We start from the raw sequence: 23,554 nt of genomic DNA, 5'->3' as shown, positions 1-23,554 counted from the left end.
CATTGGATCATTTTGATTCTGGGCTCTATGTCTGTTCCTTTGACCTCATGATTTTCATGCCGATAGAATACTGTTTAATAATATAGCTTTGTAATGTAACTTAAAATCAAGAAGTTGCTCTATTCTTCTTTCTTAAAATTTCTCTGACTCCCCTGGGTGTTTTTGCTTCCAAATTTTAGTTTTATTATTCTATATTCCTGTGAAGAATGCCATAGGGATTAAAAAATTGTATTGAGTCTTTACATCGGATTAGGTGCATGGACATTTTAGTTTAATTCTGTGATCCATAAATATGGTTTATATCTTTCTGCTTATTTTGTTCCTTGAGCTTTTTCTTGTTATTTTTTTATTGTTTGAGAGCTTTCCATTTATCTAGCAATTTTTAATTATTTGCTTTGCACCTGAGTTTTCTATACTGATTCTATATTCTGAAACTTTATTGACTTCTTTAATTAATTAATTATTTATTTACTTATTTACTTGCTTGCATTTTATGTGCATGAGGGTTTGAGAGTCTGGTAGCCAAGGAAGACAGGAGAGGGTGGTAGACTCTCTGAACTGGGGTTATAGATGACTAAGAGTACCTGTGTGGGTGCTGGGAACCAAAGCCACTTCCCTGCAAACCAGCAAGAGTCTGAGCACTGACTCATCTCTCCAGCCCACCTTCAATCCGTGTTTTGTGGAATGTCATAGGTTTCCTGCATATGAGATCATGTCATTTTCAAATATAGAGTGTTTTACTTCTTCCTTACTGATTTTTAATCGTAATATTTTTTTCTTGTCAAAGTTCTATTGCTAGTGCTTCAGGATATACAATACTACAGAAATAACAAGTGCAGCCATCTTTGCCTTGTTCTGGATTAAGAAGGAAAGCCTTTCCATATTTCTTTGTTGATTGTGACGTTAACTGTCAATTTTCCACAGATGCTCTATTTATGATAAGTAACTTTACTGCTATTATTAAAGTGTTCTGAGATTTTGTTCATAGGGAAGGTTATATTTTGAAAATGTTTTTATTGTATCAATGAACACAGTCATTTCGTTTTTAGTTTCCTTTTTCTTATAAAAACATTGGCAAAATTCTAAAGTCTTATGTGCTATGGGAAAAAATTAGTCACAATGTATAATCTGTTGGTATTTTGTTGAATTCTCTTCTACTATTTGGTATTTTTGCCTCTGTTTCCATCAGCGTTATCAACTGTGATTTTTCTATTTCTGATGTCTCTGCTAGTTACATTTGAGAAGAGGAATTGAAGAAGTAGAGGCATTAACAATTGCATAATATTTGACAGTCTTCAAATTCAAAATGAATTCCTCCTGGACTTTTCTTGTTGGGGAACTTTAATTTCTAATTTAACTCTTTTGCTGATTGTCTTAACTTTTCTAGTCCTTCAAAGTTCAACATTGGCTAGTGTTTAGCTGTGGGTGTCTGCTTCTGCTTCCATCCAGCAACTGGAAGAAGGCTCTAGGATGGCATACAAGGTAGTTGTCAATCTCATTTCGTGGAAGAGCATTGAAGGTAGCCTCTCCACTATTGTTTAGCTTGTTAGTTGGGTTCATCCTTATAGATCTCTGGACATTTTCCTAGTGCCAGATTTCTCCTTAAATCTATAATGGCTCCCTCTATTATGATATCTCTTTTCTTGGTCTCCTCTATTCTTTCCCCGACTCAATTTATTTCCTCATGCTCACCTTATCCCTCCTCTTCTCACTATCATTTTTTTTCTAACTCCCTCTCCCCTCTCTCAATTTGCTCAGGAGACCTTGTCCCTTTCCCGTTTTCCAGGGGACCATGTATGTTTCTCTTAGGGTCTTCCTTGTTTCCTAGCTTTTCTGGTGGAATGAATTGTTGGCTGGTAATTCTTTGCTCTACATCTAAAATCTATATATGAGTGAGTATATACCATATTTGTCTTTTTGTGACTAAGTTACCTGACTCAGGATGGTTTCTTCTAGTTCTATCCATTTCCCTGATAATTGCAAAACTCCTGGAATCCAGTTACAAAGAGGGAGGAGTGATGAGCAAATGGCTCAATACCAGGCTGGAGAAGCCCACAGAATCAGCTGACCTGAACAAGGGGGAGCTCATGCACCCTAGTCTAGTCTGATAGCTTGGAAATTAGCATAGGATTGAGCCAGCCCCCCTGAATGTGGGTGTTAGTTGGGAGGACTGGGCAGTCTATGGGGCCTTGTCTGTAGTATATGAATGGACTTTGGGTGCCCATCCCACATTGAGGGATACTCCCTCAGCCTAGACACATGGGGGAGAGCCTAGGCCCTGCCCCAAAATGATATGACAGACTTTGAAGAATCCCCACGGAAGTCCTCACCCTCCCTAGGGAGAAGAAAAGGGATGGGCTGTGGTCTGGTGGGAGTGATAGGGGAACTGGGATTGACATGTAAAACAACTTTGTTTCAAATTTAAATAAAAATGGAAAAATAATGTTCGTGTGTGTGTGTGTGTGTGTGTGTGTGTGTGTGTGTGTGTGTGTTTGTATTCAATTTAAGTCAATGTGATCATGTTAAATATCTGAATATCTGGATGTAGCTATGGCAATACTAATAAACATAATTCTGGGGGGCAAAGTTAAACATTAGTAGGTTGTATTTTTCTATGAGTTTCATTGTATTTTTAAATTTTTGTTGAATGGATAGATTTTTGGGTATTCTTGCCACACAAAAAACAACAAGTCACTCTGAGTTTGCTTGACATGCTTTTAGTTTGAGTTGTGCCTTGAGACTCATGGTCTATTTCTGAGCATGCACTCAAAGACTACAAAATCACCAACTATTCAAGTTATACATTTGAATGCTTATAGTAACTTTAAAAAATATCCAAGTTATGGAAACAATATAAGTATCTCTCAAAGGACAAATGGATAAATCAACTATGATAGACATAAAATGATACAGAGGTCTTACCATTCACAACATGGAGAAGCTTGAAATACACACGTTCCAGTGAAATAAGCCACAAACAGAAGGATACCATTGTCGAAAGAGAAAGTGTCAAGCATGTAGAGCCAGAGAAACAGTGTACTAGTTACCATGGGTGAGGGGTGGGTGGGTAGATGAGAAGAGCAGATACAGTCAGAGGATATGGAGAAATCAAGCTGATACAGCAAGGACCTTTGCTTAACAAATAACACAGTTGGGTCGGAGGATATGGAGAAATCAAGCTATTTATCTGGATTCTTTCTTCTGGCAAGCATTCTTACTTCCAGAAGGTACTGTCCTTGTTACTGATGGAAGACAAGTCATCAGAAATATTACCCAGCAATGTGCACTGTAAGTTGTAGCAACCATTCTGGCAAAATAGGCCCAATTGTGCAATAACGGCATGGTCTTGGAAGTGTTGGAGGGGGCAGGGTTATAATGATAATGGGGTGGGTCCACATTCAGATTTCTCAAAGAACAAAATATGACACATATACACAATATATTACTCAGCCATAAAAACAAGTTATCATCATTTAATATGCTGACTGACCCAAAACTCTTTGCGTTAACTGAAATAACTCAGACATAGAAAGAAATACTGCATAATATCATGCCATGTAGAACAGACACACCCATAAAGTTGATTTAATGGAAACTGGGGATATAGTAGTGGTTATAAGAGTGTGCAAAGTCTAATGCTAGATGGACAGAAAACATTCTCCTGCCTTATATAAACATAGGTTAAAGAATAACCTATGAGACTTGAACCTACAAACACAGATAGTCACGGGGAGAAAGTTATTGACCTGGGCCATGCTATTTTTGAATGAGTGCCAAAACCCCAGGCAACACTAGGAGAGCTTGAGGGCTCCAGATATAACACAATGACAACTACAGTGCTTACTTCAAATGGATTTGTATAGATGCGTACATACACTGAGTATGTAATTTCTATGCATGAACAAAAATGCTCAGTGATTAAAGAGATAGAATCAGTCCCGTTGCTGTAACATTAGCCCCAAGGGACAAATAGGAAATTGACCTCAGAGCTAGTTTACCCATGGATAAGTAAGTACTAAGCAATGGATTTTTTTTTTCTAAGAAGGAAATTCCATCATTGGCAGTATCATGAAAAAAACTAGAAAAAAAATGATTGACATTAGCTAGGTGAAGACAAACAAAGCCTGCCAAGATCTCACACGTGGGGTCCGAGCAGGTGAAACTCATAGAAGTGGACAGGATTGTGCAGGGTGGGTGGAGGGAGCATAAATTAGTCAGAAGACACTAATTTTAGCTTCAACAGAAAATAGTAATCTTCTGAGATCAGTTGCACAGCAGCATAATTTAGTTGTGAGAAGAAATTCCAAGTATCTCACCATAAAATACAGTGCTCAAAACATCATATTGTGTCTTAGAAGTGTATACATTTATGAAGTATCAAAATAGCATATACATAAATTTTAAGGTAAAGAAGATGAATGACTGTGTGGATTTTTGTTGTTTCCTGTGTTTTGATTTTAGTAACAATGGATGTTCCTTTCTGTTTAAGCTCAGACCCTAGACATTTTAAGTCACATTTGGACAATGTATGTGAAACAGTTTCAGGTCCGTGCCTTCTAATTAACTTATTAACTTGTTACTAAACAAGAACCTAGAACTAAAAAGAAACTTTATAGAAATCAAAGAGCAATTTTAAAATTACTTACAAACATGCCATTAGTAGAACATCCATTGGTTAAAATACTATGCTACAAACTTTCCCCAAGTATCTGGTCCCCATGGTGAAACCTTAGTAAAAAGTAAGCCTGATGTATTTCAGACACTGTCTCCTTCCTGGGGAGAAACATTTGTCCTGTGAAGTTATGAGACATCGCTAGCTTACAGAATGTGCATAATTCGATCTGCTCCGAGACACCTTCATTGCACTGAGTCAAGCAGCTGTCCTCCCAGGTGTTGGTCTAAGCTGCAGTACTCCACTGCCACCTGATGGCCAGGTGGAGGCTGTTACAAGGCCTCCAAGGGGTTTTTACTGGTAGAGATGCTCTTGATGGTTACTGTAGCAGAACAAGCAATGCGGCTTACAAGTTAGACTGAGATGTTCATGTGTGTTGTAATTCACAATGGGTAGTGATTTTTAACAGGTTGTGTTTAACCATTCATGCAATGTTAGAAGAGTGATGGTTTAAAGAATAAGATGGAGGTTGAGATAAATAAAAAGAATATCAAAACCTACTAAAACATGGTTAGTTTGGATTAAATAAATACTGGAAGGTATAATATAATTCATACCTATGATGACATAAGAATATGTAGATGTTATGGATAGTTCAGCTTTAGTGTTAAGGACTTAGATTGCAGGATCAATTTTAAAAGAAGAAAAAATGGATTTATATTGTATAAAATGAAGAAACATTCCATATACCAAAGAAACGAAGACATCTAGTATCTGGTGCTATGATGGTGGTGTGGTATCATGATGTAGATATTTAAGTACAGAGATGGTAGGATGGCTATGTAAGGTGAGAACAGGAAGAGTGGAAGTGATTGGGAATTACAGGGTTAAAAGTTATATTTTGAGATGAAAACATTTGGTCTTAGCCATAAGACTGAGAAGGGATGTATTTAAAGATTCCAAAGAAGGTACCAAAGAGGGAAGTAGTCATCTAGCATCAGATGAGGGGAGGAGGGGGAGAAAGTGGAGGACAATGGGAGAAAGAGAAGGAAGGAGAGTGGGAGGAAAGAAAAGGCAGAGGGCAGTGACTAATGAATACTGGAGTTAGGATTTTGAAGGCAGAGATCACTTCCTGTGTTGCAATGGTGAGAGATGTAAGAGATTATCTTTAGGAGTCACAGTAGACGATAACCTCACATTTAGAGGCATTCTGGTCGCTTTTTCCTCTTCAGAAATGCCTACAGAAAAAAATACTATCAAAGCCTTTTGCCAGTTTTGTGTCACATATTTTACATACACGAGTTTCTGCTTGCTAAAATCACTTGCAGTCTTACAAAACAGCCTTGTCCTTTTTGAATTCTTAAGGAAAGGAATGGCATTCTATTCTAATATAAACTTTGGAAAATTCTAGAGGAAAAATAAGTACAGTGGCATAATAAAAACATTTCATTTCCCCTTTCAGACAATGTGCGTCCAGAGGAACTATCTGTGATGTAGTATGTAAAAATGAACAAGACTTTAGACTAAGTGACACAAGACATCGAAGGATATCATTATTGAGTGTTGGCCTGGGCATTCTCATTATGAGAGATTCTAGGAATGGGTTGAAGTAACCTATGTGGGATTATCCTAAACTGAGGACACTGAGCTGAGAGGAAGGACAGACAAAAATGCCTAGGGTGTAGAGCCATGCTATGGAAAGGGTTCAGCAGATTGCAGATTGCTCCTGTGGAGGCAAGAAGTATGCAAATAAAATGATAGCAAAGCACAGATCTTACATAGCATGCATAGCATGCCAATAGTGCCTACTTAAGATAAAAAAATTCATTGTGTGACCTTAATGTAGGACTCAGAGAGAGAGAGAGAGAGAGAGAGAGAGAGAGAGAGAGAGAGACAGAGACAGAGACAGAGAGAGAGAAGAGAGAGATTCCTGAAGGTGACATAAAATCAGTGGCATTTGGAAACAAGCCTCCCCAGAGCTCTTGGTGTTCCTGTACCAAGAACTTGAAATACTCGAGTTGGCATGCTATGAAGGGCAGAATACCTCCTTCTACCCCAAGGCTCTTTGCTTTCAAATTCTAAATATGAAAGATCTAAGGTGATTTCATTTTCACTGCAGCCCTTCACGCGCCACATACTCATCAAAGGGACACAAGCTTACAGAGCACTGATGAGTAAAAGCAGTCATTTTTCTCCCAGACTAGATGTGACCAAGCTACTGAAAGAAGATAGCACACTAGTGCATACCAGTCTGTTAATCACATTAGAAAATGTGTACACACACACACACACGAGGTATTATGACCAGGAGAAGCATATATTCTTATATGCTCCAAAGGATAAAATGTGTTTTCAGAATTTAAGAAAAGTGACCAATGGGACATTAATAGGTATGAACAATTTAAGCTTCTTCTATGGAGAAAAGTAAGGCCATTGATGTTAGATGCGCATAGATGCTTCTGTATCAAGGCTGAGACATTGTTAAAGCTGGGCACAATGACACACTCTGGTTATTCCAACTGCTTGGGAGGCTAAAGCAGGGGCATTTCACATTTGAGACTGGGGCAACACAGCAAGACTATTTATCCAAAAGACATAAATAGTGAAAGTTCAAATATGTAATGAGGGCTTTACAAACGATAGACAATAGGGATTGATTAAGAAGTCCACAGTGTTCGATAATTTGATTAATTTTTAAAATGACAATGAAAGATAGAAGAGTTTGATCTTGGGAAGCCATAGAAGGTTGAAAATGTTAGAGAGCCAATAAAACACATTGTTTGTCTTTTGACAAATGTTCAGTCAGCTTCACTATTAAGATATGAGACACAAAGCCAAGACACACATCAAGATGTTAAGGAAAGTTTGCTTGTTTATTTGTAGTGATCAAGATTGACCCTGGGCTTCTCCAACTTGTGAGATGATGACTTACAAGTGAGCTATATCTCCAGGCCAGAAGAGTTTATATAACAGTAAAACAGAAGGACCCTGTAGCCATCAGTTTCCAAGAGGCCTTTTCCCACCAAGAATCTATGCAAGGAAAGGCAAAAGGGGAGGGGATAAACATAAGAAGGAAGTGGTTATGCTGGACATGAGTGGAAGATATCTTTTTGCACACCAAGTTCACTCACCTAGCACTTTCCATCACGGTAAAATCTAATTTTCCCATGAGATTTCCTAAATAGGGACATAAGTATTTCATTAAGACATATTTTCTTTGGGAAATTAAGATACAGACTATAAAGGGAACTGCTTAGAGCAAAGGCCAAGGCTTTTGTCACTGAAGTTACCTAAAATCTCTTCAGAAATAATCCATCTGATTGGGCCTGAATTTGTGATGTCTGCAGTGTAAGTGCCATCAACTATTCCCCTGCCACATTCACCCTGTAGCTGAATTAATAATTAGGATGACTCGTGGTTTGTGTAGTCTCTTCTTTACTCCTCACACAAAATTATGGAAGGATTGCTAGAATAAGGGCTCCAATCTGACACCACAAGGAGTGGTCTGCTTGTAAAATATACTGTCACACACAGATCAAAGCTAAAATCATGGTGGAATTGTGGTCTGGATGTCTATTGACTGATTTCCTGTCACGTAAATCCAAAGACCTGAGGAATCAATCCCAAGCAATGGACAAAAGTCTGCTTTTATGCTAGTATAGTTAAAAGTTTTAGTCCCAGAAGTGGCAGAAAATATCCTACAGAAGATAAAAGTAAGTTTTTTTCTAAAAATCAAAGTGGTAAGGATTGGAGGTGTTTTCGAAATTCTTCAGGGAATCCATGAATTATGGGAATATCAAGACTTGGAGAAAGCACCCTACGGGCACTGTTCCAACTAATGAGTCTTATATGCAAGTATACTTTCTGTTACTATGGCTCTTCTAAGGTGGGGCTGCAAATGAGAGAGAACGACTGGCTTCATGGCCACTGGGCTTGGTTGGGGACAGAGTGAACAGAATTCACAATCAACAAGATTAGTCTTAGTTCTTTTCCCCCACCCCCCCATCCACACCCCTCAGAATACTCACAAGCTCTCAAGACATAAGATGCAGGGATTATCATAGGTTACAAAATTGGTGCCACAGATGGGTTGCTTTAATCCAGGGCAAGGATCCACTGTTTTATTGAACCAGCTCAAATTTACTTTCTTATAAGGACACTTGATCTGAAATTGAGCAGCAGAAAAATATAATTAGAACCATGCTCAAACAAGTCACTTGTGGTCTGTATTAGGGGCATCCAAGCAAGTTGGAACCGTGTTCCAGTGTCACAAGGCTCTCCAAGATGATCCGCATAAAGCAATAATGGCATTAGAATCTATCTCCACTCTTTTAAGTGTCATGTATTTTAGTCAGGAACTCCTAGAGATCTGGGAAGTTAGGGTAAAGAAAACATCTAAATTCATGAAGGAAACAAAGCTTAATCCACAAGCACTTCTAAAGCAAAAGAATGTTATGTAGCAAATTTATACAACCACAAGAGAAATCACATGTAATTTATCCTTTATTTCACTAATCAAATGTGTGTTGGCCCACAATACATACAAAGCTGGGCAAGATAGCTAAAAAGACCCCCCCAAAGCATCCTATCCTTCTGTTTTACTCAATAATAAGCTGTAGACATAATTTGAGCCTTTGCTGAGAGATTTATTTACATACTCCTGCTTTTGGAATCCAATAGATTGCCACTTTCCATATTTTCTACATAGGAGAATGTGCTCTGTCCCTTCTCTCTACAGAGGTACAACTCCCCCACAACAGGGTCTTCATGCACGCTCAAGTCCATGGGTCTTTAGGACTCCTCACAGCTGGCAACTAGAAACTGTCATCATTTAGAATATCCATATACCTTGGGATATTCTCGTGTGTGTGTGTGTGTGTGTGTGTGTATGTGTGTATGTGTGTGTATGTATGTAATGATATATTATTTATGATTTATTAAAGCATAGAAGCCAGGCACACACCCTTAATCCCAGCAGCTAGATGCTAGGAAGTGGTGGCACACACCTTTAATCCTAGGATTCAGGATTAAGAGGTAGACAGATTTTTTTTTTTTTTTTTTGAGTTCAAGATCACACTGAGTACAAAAGATTGAATCAGTCTGAAAGAGTAACGGAGCTCACTCCTTTAATCCCAGCACTAGTGAAGTATATAAAACAGAGGCATTCATTCTCCAGCCACACTGAGGAGAGGCAGCAGTTTGAGATTTGGTGAAGCGCTTGTGCATGGATCAGTTCTTTTAGCCTGAGCTAAAGGTGAGAGCTAGTGGCCTGCTACTTTGCTTGTCTGACCTTCAGCTTGAAATCTGAACCCCCAATTCAGGCTCTGGGTCCTTTCTTTAATTGTGTTACTTGTATGTGTGTGCATGCATTCATTCGTGTGTGTGTGTGTGTGTGTGTGTGTGTGTGTGTGTGTGTGTGTATGTATGTATGTATGTATGTATGTATGTACATTTGGCTTGGTTCCCAGTTTAGATCACTCTATTGTAGACGCTAACCAACTTAAGCCTATAACACTTATATGAATAGACCTTGAAGAATTTCATACATTTTATTGTTGATGATTTTGAAATAACAGTTGGTTTTGTTTGTTTGTTTTTAAATCAGATTCCCTGGAGCAGGGGCAGCCTATGAGTCACGCACATATATATACACATGGGCATCAGTTGTTTGAGTTAGTGTGTTTTGAAGAGGAAAATTGAAAATATAGGAGTTAGTAGGGGAATGGGAAGTTAGAGAGGAGACAGGAGTAGACAATATAAAGACACAGCAGATCTATATGAAATCCTCAAGTAATAGATGAATAAAATAAAAAACTAAAATATTTGGTTCAGAGCCTGGAAAGATGACTCAGTGTTTAAAAGCATTGGCTCACTTGATGTTATTGCAGAGGACCAGGGTTCCATTCCCAGTGCCCTCATAAAAGCTTATAACACTGGTAACTCCAGTTCCAGAAGATTCAGTGTCCATTTCTGGCTCCTGTGGACATGAGGCACATAGAAACAGGCAAAGCATTCATACACAATTTCTTTTAAAAAGTTTGTTTTTAAAACTTGGATTCAAATCTGAGCCCTGGAAAACCTAGTAGGCAATTACCTTAATAATTCCATGTGGCGGCCACCAAACTCTAGCACCTGGAACTAGAGAACACATAAATATATTACAGAATTTAATTTCTGATAAATCATAGCCTAATTTACTGGCTGAAGAAAAAACCCTCTAATTCCTTACTAGGTAATGGTGAAGTAATTGAAAACACTATTTCATTTATTTATTCATCTCTTTTAAAAATATGGGCTGACACTCCTGCTCCTATAAATAATCAACAGAGGGATCATTGCATCACCACTTAGGGTGGTTACCATTCCAGAGTATCAACTAGCCAAGCTGGAGAGGATTCAGAGCCTCAGGTACAGTAAGCAGGTGAGAAGATAAGGGCAGCCTTAGGAGTTTATGATCTTATGGTTGGAACCCTGCATTTTATAGGGAGGGAAACAACACATTGTTAAGTTAACACTCAGTAATTCATGGTAGACATGTGGAAAACAAAACTCTGTTCTTGTGATTTCCAGCATGATCTCTTCTCTAGAGAGATCACAGAGAATCTGAGCCACTGGAGATCACTGTAGGGCATTTTCAAATGTTTTTGGGGTTAAGTTCTGGATGGAGACACACTGAGGCCACTTGTACTAACTACTTTGGAATATCAATGCATGCATTTCTCTGTGCACTAGGCCCCCAGCCTTCATATGATCATGGACAAGAAAGCCAAACTTTAACTCTCTGGCTCAGATCACACTGTCTCTAAGCATATATGTATAAACAAGCATGTGTGTAGGTGCTTGTACCTATAGTTGTATCCATTTTTTACTAAAACATTTTTAATTCAAAGCATTTTCTTTTAGATTACAATGTTGACACCCATAAGAATTTTGTATTCCTGATGGAAAAGCCAGATTACTCACCAGACAGGAGCACCAAATGTAGCATGATGAAGAACAGAAGTAACCATAGCACCTGGAAACATTTGACCATTTTTCCTTCTGGGATAGCCTTGGAATGTTGTTCTGAGATGCTGTCTCAGGATACCACCTTTTGATACAGTTACCCCAGGAGACAGCATCAGAAAGCTAAAACAACTGTTGAAAGACTAACCTACTACACACTCCACTTTAAAAGCCTATGCCACCCTACTTCAAGAATAAATATATGGGCAAAGTTAAACCTTGACTAATCATCTACAAGGTCGAAAGATTACAGTTATTGAGCTCAGCTACAGACCTGTGAATGCTCAGGAAACAGAAGGGTATCAGAAGCTCCTATGCTGTGTGTACACAATTGTACCAGTTAGTGTAAAGACATTTTACATCTCTTGAAAATGAAACTCCTTACTCCAAATTCCATCTATCTTTAATTTTTTGAAAAGGTGACAAACCAAAATGTTGCCACTAGAGATTTCTGGTCATTAATGGATAAATAAGGGGAAGGAAGTCAATATTTTTTCATAAAGTATAGATGGGCTTTTTGAATCAAGATAATATTAGTGACACAACAGGCAGATTTGGCTGTGTTGAAAATCTTCTGACTGAATATTAAACTCTTTGGGGGTATTCTGGGATACTTAGAAGCAAAGCAAAGCAAGCAAATAAACAAACTAAAGACCCCCAAACTAACAAAAATCATAAACAAAATAAACAAAAATCCATCATATGGCCATATCAGGACAACTCCAGCTCTATTATCCAAGACATAATACTGTCTCTAGAGAATAGCACTCTTTATGACCATTGGACAGTTTTGGTAGAATACCCAGGATTCCTATCTTGCCTGTGGTTGAGACAACCTTGGTTACCATGGTCTTGCTAAGCACATCACTATCTTATTCTACCATCTTCTCTAATTCTTTAGGAACAGGAAAGCAACAGTAAAAGCAGTCAGTTCAAATCACATCAATTTCACTTCTATCCCTCCATGCCCCATGCCACAACTGACCCACCTCAGAAGGAGGAGACTAAGTTAATGAGCTCCCTTTTGGCTGGGACCTCTTCTTTAAAGCTCAAGTGTTGGGGCCTCCCCAGAGGACAGTGTGCAGGAAATAGCCTTGAGGCATGTTGTGCTGGGCTGAGCAGGCCCTGGTAGGTCTATCATGATTCTAGTTAGGTCAAGGTCAGATCTCAGCAGGGGATGTTGGAAATGAATTGGGGGGTGTGTGTGAGAACTGATCTCTGGATAGGGCAGCCAGAGTATACTGGGTGAACATGCACACTACAGTTGGAAAGAGCATAGTCAAACACAGTGTTCGTCCCCCAACAGTTAAGACTTCTCAGGCAGAATGAAACACACACACACACACACACACACACACACACACACACACACACACACACACACACACGCACGCAAGCACGCACACACGCGCGCATGCGCACGCACACACAAAACAACAACAACAAAACAACAAAACCCAAAAAACACCAAAACAAAACAAAACAAAGCCAAAAAAAAAAAAAAAAAAAAAAAAAAAAAAACCAAACCAAGCCAAACCAAAACAAAACAAAACAAAAAAACACTTACCTTAAGGACTTAAGGTAGAGAAGGCTAGAGCAGAGATTGCAGAGATTTCCAATGATTGCAGTGATGCATGAGCTCCACAGATGCCATCTGCAGTGGGTTCAGCATTGTCCCTTAGGCAACCTGGGCCTTTGCATTGTTGATCGCGACGGTGTTATCATGGTGGGTCTTCTTTGGCTGCCTGAGTTTCTGCTTCTTCCTGTTTCTCTAAGGAACTTTAGGTTTTCTTCTATGAAGGCAACACATATCCACTTAGAGAATTTGGGAGATATATTTTAAAAAAGCAAAATGACACTGAAATACAGATAATGACACACAATACACCATTTATGCCAATATTCAATCATGCTTTTCAGTATACATCGATTTTTGCTTTTTTCTCAATGAAAACTAAACTGTTACATTTTCTTACTTTCAAATAGTCATTAAAAGATTGCAGCTATATGCTTTAGACAATAGCCCATAACATATGTAAATGACATTTGTATTAACATTTTTCAATTTTTGCTAATATGATGATTCTGGATTGTAATTGTTATTAAGGTTTGAACCAGCCAGGCTATGATTTGTTTCTCTTCAGGCAGTAGAGTTTGCAGGGCCCCCACAATTAGGAGTCATGTTATCAATACATTTTTTTTTTCATTTTTCAGACCAGTATTATTTGATTTTACCCAGGTTATTGGTCACCCAAGCAATGTTGGGTAAGGGTTCCATCTTGTGGGCCTTAAGTCAAATCAGTTATTGTTTGGTTTCTCTCATAAGCTTTGTGACACTATTGCCTTAGCCTACTTTGCAGGTAAAATTTCATTTTTTAAATTAAAGAGTTTGTGGGTGGCTTGGTGTTAATGTTTCTCTTTTGATAGCATATAGAATACCTTCCTATTATAAATATGTTGGGACATAGGGGTAAAGGCTCTATTTAGGCATTGGCTGGACATATTCATGTTCAATGACACATTTCTTTTCTGCTAAGACTTTTTTAACCTCAATATATTTCCATAAGTTAACTTGTTGTACAATTGCTCCTAAATGATGCAATACTTTACTCACAGAAGAAATCTGTTTATCTTTACTGATGAAGTCTTAGGCCATGAATTTGTCAAGATTAGTTGAAAGACACATGATTGCACTGTTTCATTTCTCCTCATATATATATATATATATATATATATATATATATATATATATATCTTTAAGACTTTTGATGTGTGTGTGAAAATGTGAAGAGCTAATTAATCCATGGGTTTGAAAATAATATGATGCAAAATCTGATGTTTGCTTAATCTTAATCCAATTACACTGGGGTTCAGGCGATGTGTTCAAAGCTCTGTAATCCCATGGTCATGGAACCTCAACTCATATGCAAATTACATCCCTTGTCACCTTTCAGAGAGTTCTTAAGTTTAAAGAGGCAGAAAAATTGTGCAGAACAATTGCAGTAAGTGAGGTCGGCTAGTAAGACATTAAGAGAATAGTGCTGTATATTTTGGACGCTATCCATTCGTGATGCAGCCCAACAATGGTTACTCAGTTTGAAAAGGTATTGCTTAAATCCATACTTCTGCAGAATGTGTGGCCTCAGGCCAAGTTTTTTATGGGTATAGCCATCAGCTTTCTTGTTATCTTTGACTTCTTCCCATTATTGAGATTTAGCAAACTTTACTTTTCCTTTTTGTAATCACTTCTTCCTGGATATTGGATTATTTTCATTTACAAAGAGGATGGTTGTAACAAGTATGGGTTTTCTCCCGCCGCCAGGTCTAGTCCTGCTGCTGCGCCAGCCCCAAATAACACACAGAGACTCTGTATTTGATACAATGCTGTTGGCCCTGTTACTTGTTTCTTATCGGCTAGCTCTGCCTTAATTATTAACCCATTTCTGCTGATCTATGTATTTCTCTTACGGGGAGCCGGCGGCATACTGCTTTCTTCAGACTCTCCATCTTGACTCCTCCTTACTATTTCCTATTTCCTCCTTGTCTCCTAGTCCCTCCTATCTTCCTTTCCTATTGGCCAACAGTGCTTTATTATTAACCAGTATGAGAAACATATATACATAATTGCATCTCCCATCATCTCCTCTTTTCTGTTTAAATAAAAAGAAGTGTTTTAACCTTAACATAGCAAAATATATAACACATCAGTTATCAAATAAGAATCACAGCTAACAATATTTAGTCCATTAACATTAGCAAGACTAAAATAAACTATTCTATCATCTATCCTATATTTGTGAATCTAAAGTCCTATATGTATCTTATCTTTAAACCTAACTAAGGAAAACTATAACCATAACTATTTGTCTTCAACTCCATCAAAGACCACAGAAGGATAGTATATAAACTCTAGAAATGACAGAAACAACTCACTGCCTGGTCACCCAAAGTTCTTTTGTAATCTTCCATCTTCAGCCCATAGGCCATAGTGTGTCTGGCAGACTCTTCAGCAATGCAGGAAACTTTAAACTGTCTTCTTGTATTCGCAGTTTGTCAGTCACTTTTCTCTGTGTCCTGCATACTGTTTCGCAGACTCTTCCATGAAGCAGGAACTCTGTAGCAATGTCCATCTTGAATCAGCAGTCACTTTTCTGTGGGTCCTGCATGTCCAGTATATACAGCATAAACTCAAACAGTCCAGACAAGAGCTGTATCTTGTCCAAATGGCTAGTCTTGCCATACTGGAAGCAAACTCCATAACGCGTTTCTTCCATGTCCATCTTCCTTTTTGACCCAGGTGGCGTTGCCAGGAGCAATTATATCTCACTGTCAAGAAAAACCCTAAACCATTTTAAATGCCATATTCTGTAGGTATTTGAAAGGTTTGAAGAATGCCTATCTATCTCAAATACATCTCTGTGTATTTTGAAAAACCTAACTAATCTCTAAGCTTTGACTATCATAGGTAATTATCTATAATCGGTACTACATTGTACATTACATTTCTAACTGAGCTCAATAAACACCATACCTAAACAATAGGAGAAATATACATATCACAAAATTGACATTAAATTCTATCAATAAATGAAAATCCATTCCAATACAAAGTATCCATATCTATACCATAATTCCCTTTTTACCTTTAAAAAGAATATTGGTTGTGATCATTAAGCATTTATAACCAAGTCCATTTAAATGAAAACAAACATTTATAAACAATATTTGGGAATTTGGGCGTCGTTCTTTCCAAACTACTTCCTGCTGATAGGGGGCGCTGTCATGGGGATCCTAAGAAGTTGTAGAAATCTTGGCTGTAGTCTGCAAGGCTGCTTTGTCCAAGCTGTTTTGAATGTTGGATCATCAGCAACTGTTTCAGGGGCCCTGGCTTGATCAAACCACATTAGTCTGGAAGGAATCCACAGCTTTTTATTTTCTGTGGAAACAAAAATAGAAATGCTTTTCCCAAGTAACTTGTCCTTAGACTTAAATTTTTGAGTCAAAGCATTTTTAAAATATATAAATTGAATTAATCCAGCAGCATTTCCTTTATCAGTTGTTATTTTCTCAGCAGTCAAACAATGTAGAGACAACACAATAGCATACAGTAACCAGATTCTCTCTGAGCTTTTCATCTTTACCTGCCTTTATTACTCTGTTTATTTTACTTTTATTTTTTTATTTTTTTGACATAGGGTTTCACTGTGTAACTCTTATCTGTCCTGGAATTTACTCTGCATAACAGGTTTACTTTGCAAATCACAGAGATCTGCTTGCCTCTGTCTCCTGAGTGCTGGGATTAAAGGCGTGTGCTACAACACCCAGTTCTTCTTTGTCTCTTTAAAACAATTTTTTTTCCATGTCTACGTATATTTTAAAACACAGTGTAAACCTTTAGAGGTTTTTCTTAATATGAATCTGTCTTTACTGTAAATATTTATCTTTGTCTGGCCACAAGTCTTTTATCTGGTAAACAAAAACATTGCTAAAATGAAAGTCATAGCTGTGTCCGCCGCGGTTTACCAAAGATGGTGGTGGGTACTTTTACCGCCAGCATGGAAAGCTGTGCTCACCACCTTGGTCTGCGCTGCCACCCAGAAAGCATGCTGCCGGCTTGGAGATGTGGTCACTGCCATTGCCATCTCTCATACACACCAATAAATTGTTAGCAGAGTTATTTAAAAGCTGTGCGGTTTTTTGCCGCTTAAGCTGAGTCAGGAATCTTCCCTTAAAGGAGCCGCGCGAATATCTGCTTGTCTCTAGCAAAGCAGAGTACAACCGAGAAAAATGCTGTTACCAAGAAACCTTGCTTGTCTCTGTTCTTTTGTTTCTAAAACCCTTTTTTAACCTTTTGCTAAATTTTAAGTGGAAGTTCTTATTAGCCACGTGGGCGCCATTTGTAACGTGTACTGTTTTTCTGCCCGCTGCCGCTGGTCTTGTCCCGCCGCCATGCCGCCAGCCCCAAATAATACACAGAGACTCTGTATTTGATATTATCCTGTTGGCCAGTTACTAGTTTCTTATCGGCTAGCTCTATCTTAATTATTAACCCATTTCTGCTGATCTATGTATTTCTCTTACCGGGGAGCCGGCGGCATACTGCTTTCTTCAGACTCTCCATCTTGACTCCTCCTTACTATTTCCTATTTCCTCCTTGTCTCCTAGTCCCTCCTATCTTCCTTTCCTATTGGCCAACAGTGCTTTATTATTAACCAGTATGAGAAACATATATACATAATTGCATCTCCCATCAGATGGTGATGACATCAATGAGACCTCATCAGTCTTTAATTTCTGCAATTATATTAGCACATGAACTTTCATATCCTGAGACCTTATTCTTTTTGTTAAATATTTCATTTCACATTCAAAAATGTACATGTGTTTAGATCAAATCCACTCTATTCTCTCCCCTCCAATTCTTTCCTTACACTCTGTCATTGAAACCACAAAGCTTGCCTCCTGTGACCACGCCTTTTTCAGTAATCCTTTCCAAGCAGTTCCATCAACTGGAAAGGAAGCATTTAGACATGAGCCTACAGGAGGCATTCTCCTTCAAAGAACCACAGTGTGTAAGTGTTCAAGTTCATTCTTTCACACTTGGCTATCTAATATTCTAGAAACATATTGTTAAAGAATGCTAAGCAGGGCTGATGTCTAACATTGAAGTTCAAACTGTTGCCAAACTACTGCTTTGACCTTTATTTATATCCTTTACTTGTTTGTATATATCTACTAGTACAAAGTTGACAACTCTTTCTGATATATGAAAAGAAGAAGGGAAAAAGACAAGAAAACTTAGTCACTAGTTTTAAATCATCACTTTTAATGAATGTCAGTGTTGCTGCTGTTTGATACTGTGTTAAAATGGCACACTTGTCATTTATACCTGCTGGGAGAGGGGAAATCAGTTTTCTCTACTGGAATGACACTGAGTTTATAAACTGCTCCAGGACAGACCTCATGTTCAGGAGTAGTTGACCCATATATAAAGAACTCCACACAGGTTTTGTTTGTTTGTTTTTGTTTTTTGTGTATGCATTTACTTCAGGCTTTTATTTTTTTCTGTTTGGATGTTTTTGTTGTTGTTTTTTTTTTTCTTGGTTTGGAGGGTGTTGTATTTGGATTGTGTGTGTTTAAAGAAATAACTAAACGTTGGGTGTGTGTAGGGAGGTGGCAGGGATCTGGAAGGACTTAGGGTGAGGGGAAGAATATAATAAAATTTTATTTAAATTTAAAAATTGTGGATTCAAGATGTAGGACCAACAGGGTAAAACTTCAGATCCTCTCTCTGGTTAAGATAAGACCACAGGAAAATACTTAGATTAATAGAAATGGGTTAATAGTTAAGACAGAGCTAGCTAATAAGAAATGCTAGTAACAGGCCAACAGAATTATATCTAATCCAGTGTCTTTGTGTGTTATTTGGGGCTGGCGCAGCACTGGCACCAGGACAGCCGGAAAACATGCTCATAACAAAATGGTGCCTTCAATGTGGCTACTAAGAACTTCCACTTAAAACTTAACAAAAGCGTAAGAAAGGGTTTTAGAAACAAGAACAGAGACAGACAAGGCTTCTTGGTAACAGCATTTTTCTTGGTTGGGCTGTTTTGATAGAGACAAGCAGAGATTTGTGAGGTTCCTTTAAAGGAGGTTTCCTGACTCAGCATAGAGGCAAAAAACTGTAAGGCTTTTTAAAGAAATCTGCTAACAACTTAATGGTGTATATGAGAGCTGGCAATGGCAGTAACCACATCTCCAAGCTGGCAACATGCTGCTGGATGGCAGTGTAGACCAAGGCAGTGAGCACAGCTCTCAGTTCTGGTGGTAAAGGTACCTGCCACCGTCTTTGATAGATCACCGCTAATAAAGCTGTGGCTTTCATTTTAGCGATGTTGTTTAGCAGATAAAAGACTCATGGCCACAAAAAAGGTAAAGATTTACAGTGTAAAGACAGATTCAGATTAAGAAAAAATTTTAAAGGTTTACAATGTGTTTACAAATATACATAGGCTTGGGAGAGAAATAGTTTAAAAAAGAACAATAAAAAGAGAGTAGCTGGGTGTAGTGGCACACACCTTTAATTCCAGCATTCAGGAGGCAGATGCAAACAATCTCTGTGATTTCAAAGCAAACCTGGTTAATTCCAGGATAGGCAAAAGTTACACAGAAAAACCCTGTCTCAAAAAATGAAAAAATAAAAATAAAAGAAACAGAGTAATTAAAAAAGCCGCTTCAAGATGGAAAGCACAAAAAGAGTCTGGATACTATATGCTGTTCTGTTATCTTTGTATTGTTTGCTGAGGAAATAGCAACAACTGTTAAAACAAATGCTGCTGGATTAATCCAATTTATATATTTTAATAACGCTTTGACTCCAAAATTTAAGTCTAAGGACAGGTTACTAGGTAAAAGGATTTCTATTTTTGTTTCCATAGAAAATAAAAAGCTTTGGATTCCTTCCAGACTAACATGGTTTGATCAAGCCAGAACCCCTGAAACAGCATCCCAGGTGATCCAACATTCAAAACAGCTGGAATAAGGCAGCCTTACAGACCACTACAGCCAGGATTTCTGCATCTTCTTAGGATCCCTATGACAGCACCACCTATCAGCAGGAAGCAGTTTGGAAAGAATGACACCCAAATTCCCAAATACTGTTTATAAATATTTGTTTTCATTTAAATGGGCTTGGTTATAAATGGCTAATAATCACAACCAATCTCTTTTTAAAGGTAAAAAGGGGATTATGGTATAGAAACGTATACTTTGTTTCAGAATAGGTTTTCATTTATTGATACAAATTGAAGTTCAATTTTGTATCCTCTTGTTTAGGTATTGTGTTTATATAGCTCATTTAGAAATATAATGTATAATTTAGTACAGATTATAGACAATTACCTATGAGAGTCAAAAATGACAGTTAAGTTGGTTAGGTTTTCATGCAACAGAAGGAACATGGACATTGAAGAAATGTGTTATGGAGTTTACTCCAAATATGACAAGACTAGCCATTTGGGCAAGATACTTCTCTTGTCTGGACTGTTTGACTTTATGCTGTATATACTGGACATGCAGGACCCACAGAAAAGTGACTGCTGATACAAGATGAACATTGATACAGGGTTCCTGCTTCATGGAAGAGTCTGTCAGACAGTGTGCAGGACTCGGAGAAAAGTGACTGACAAACTACCAATTCAGGTAGACAGTTCAAAGTTTCCTGCTTTGCTGAGGAGTCTGCCAGGCACACTATGGCCTATAGGCTGAAGATGGAAGATTACAGAAGAACTTCGGGTGACTGACCAGGAAATCAGTTGTGAGCTCCAGCTGTTCCTACCACCAGCCTTTGCTCTAGCATCATAGACTGTAGCCCTCTGAAACCCTAATTAAATACTTCTTTAAAAAATATTTAAATTGTTTTAAATAGCTGACCATTGGTGGTGCACACCTTTAATCCCAGTACCCAGGAGGAAGAGGCAGACGGATCTCTGTGAGTTCCAGGGCAGCTTGGTCTACAGAGCTAGTTCCGGGACAAGCTCCAAATCAATACAGGAAAAACCCTGTCTCAAGATCCTCAAAAATTGTTTTAAGTAATAAAAATTAAAAATATATGATCCAATAGGAACAGCTAATTTAAAACAGGCACATTTGAAATGCTGTCCTCTAGAACTTAAAATGAAACAGCACTTTAAGGTTATATTGAGTAAGATATCAGTTTTAAAATTTGTAATTTGCTAAAATAGATACTTTTAGAAAATAACTAAAATCCCACATTGTATAGGCAATGTGGAAAAAAACGCAAGCACTTGAAGTATCCAGTGCCAAACTTTGGTGCATTTCTTATTGCTTGGATTTCATTTTAATTTCTTCCTGTTGGATGACTAGACTGGGCCTAATGATGACAGAGTCAGTCAGTCATCATTGATTGAGCCCCTCCCCCAAATCAGCCCCAGAAGTGGAAAATTCATTAATTCTCCAATATTCTAGAATATTTACCTTATGCTTCTATGTGAGGCCCCATTTGAAGGTGTGAAGCCCCACAAAGTTCCCTTCAATAAGCCTATGACCCGTGTCCCTTCAACTGCAGACCCTGGAACTGGAGACCGAGGGCTGGTATATTATTGGGATCTTATAAAGGAAATAAACACTTAGTTTCATACATGAAAAAAACATCCATAGTAAAAATGTAGGAGATATCAATTCAGAATTGGGAAATATTGAATTTTGCCAGATGGGAGAGGAAAAGGAAGGTGGGGGTAAGGTGTCTAATGATCATCATAGCTGGGACAGTTGTCCAGTGGAACAGCATGTAAGCATGGGGGACTCAGTTCTCCAGCACTATGAAAACTGCTTTTTAGGACAAGAAGGCATTTAGGAACAAGTTGAAGGAAATTATGTCCCTAGAAATGGAAGGAGTTGGAGCAAGTAGATGCTGTGCATGCCAGGAGGATTTGAAGCTCATCTTGGAAGCCGCTTGAAAGCTTTACCATGATACTTGATGCTTATCTACAACTGACTATTTTGTTCTGATTACAGGTCATACTTGAAGAGTTATTTACCACCACGCCTTATTCAGATAAAATCTGGAAAGCAAAGGAATTTCCTGATTTGTTTGTTTTTGGAAAGTTTGAGGCATCTGAGGAAACATTAGTAATATATCTGGGTAAGATATGAGTTTAGTTAAAGGCCAAGTGAGATGGTAACACTATAGAAAGAACATAACAAAATACCATTGTTACATAGCTCAAAAAGAGGAATTTACTTTCTGATGTTTTTAGAAGCCATAAGTGCATGGTCAGGTGCCTTAACCTGTGGATTCTGAGCAAAATTGGCAGAGTTCATGATATTTGTCACCAGCATTGGATAAACATTCAGTTCTTTACAATTGCTTTTCTCAGTTTCAAGCAAATATTAAGTATTCATAAATATTGTATTTTATTGTTTCCTACTACACAGGTCTACTTGGTATTAAATGGAATGGAAGATAGCAGAGAGAACACAACCTATAAACAGAGAATAAAGGAGATTTTCTTGTCCACTGCAGCATCTTCTATCTATACCAGGGATGCTAAAGTCTTACAGTCCAAATTTGACTCACTTTCTACACAGGATATCTATCTATTCTATCATCTATCTATCATCTATCTACCTATTATCTATTAATTATCTATCCATTGATCTGTCATCTATCTGTCTGTCTGTCTATCTATCTATCTTTTATTTATTTTAATAATAAAGTGAGGAAACAGTGTTTTGGATTTCTGTCTTTGTTTCCTTTCTTTTGGCCTTCTGAATTATTTTTCTAGATAATGAGTTAACTTGGTAGTTAAGATTTAGGTTTAAATTCTAAACTCATTCATGTCTCACATATTGCTTACATGGCAAAAGCAGTTTCATACAATATTCTTAATGGGCACGAAACAAAGTTTCATGATGATTATAAAGGGTTGGATAAATCAAGGAATTTTCATACATATTATATTAAATAAGATCAAATGGAATGTAATTTTTTGAGTAGACATCAACAAATTATTAAACAACGACATGACAAACATCTATTTCTCAAAAGCTCATAAAAATAGACTTTACAGATCTCCTACATCTGAGCAAGAAGAAGACACATCACAGAATCTTTGAATATATCTTGTTCATACCAAAATTATCAGGAACACAGTCCTGACAATGTTTAACAAATGGCTAGTGATCATTCTTTCTCGATGACAGAGGAAAATACAGCATGGAGATTAATTGTCATTCAGTTACAAAGGACAACAATCATAAAATCCCAATATATTTGGCTTAGTAGAGGTTTATTTATAAAAACAAAAGAGCAGAGAGAAAATACAAAATTAAACTTCTTAGGTCTATGCAGTCAGTCACACTCTGAACATTTTTTCCTAAAGCTGAGTTTGGCTAGAGACATGCAAGAGTCTCTGT

At 37.8% G+C, this 23,554-nt stretch overlaps 1 protein-coding gene across 1 annotated transcript; it reads right to left on the bottom strand.

Moving 5' to 3' along the window:
* Positions 1 to 7,743: 7,743 nt before the first annotated feature.
* On the bottom strand, positions 7,744 to 11,645 carry Spink14 (serine peptidase inhibitor Kazal type 14 (putative)). Its single transcript, XM_051200749.1, has 4 exons — positions 11,576 to 11,645; positions 10,707 to 10,750; positions 8,641 to 8,777; positions 7,744 to 7,789 (listed from the first exon to the last, which is right to left on the bottom strand). The coding sequence occupies exons 1-4, from the start codon at positions 11,643 to 11,645 to the stop codon at positions 7,744 to 7,746; spliced, it is 297 nt and encodes a 98-aa protein (XP_051056706.1).
* Positions 11,646 to 23,554: the final 11,909 nt, after the last annotated feature.

Source organism: Phodopus roborovskii, unplaced genomic scaffold, assembly GCF_943737965.1.
Source record: "Phodopus roborovskii unplaced genomic scaffold, PHOROB, whole genome shotgun sequence".
In the NCBI taxonomy this organism is placed as follows: Eukaryota; Metazoa; Chordata; class Mammalia; order Rodentia; family Cricetidae; genus Phodopus; species Phodopus roborovskii.
Note: the sequence above shows the minus strand (reverse complement) of the source record. Positions and strands in the feature narration are given on the sequence as shown.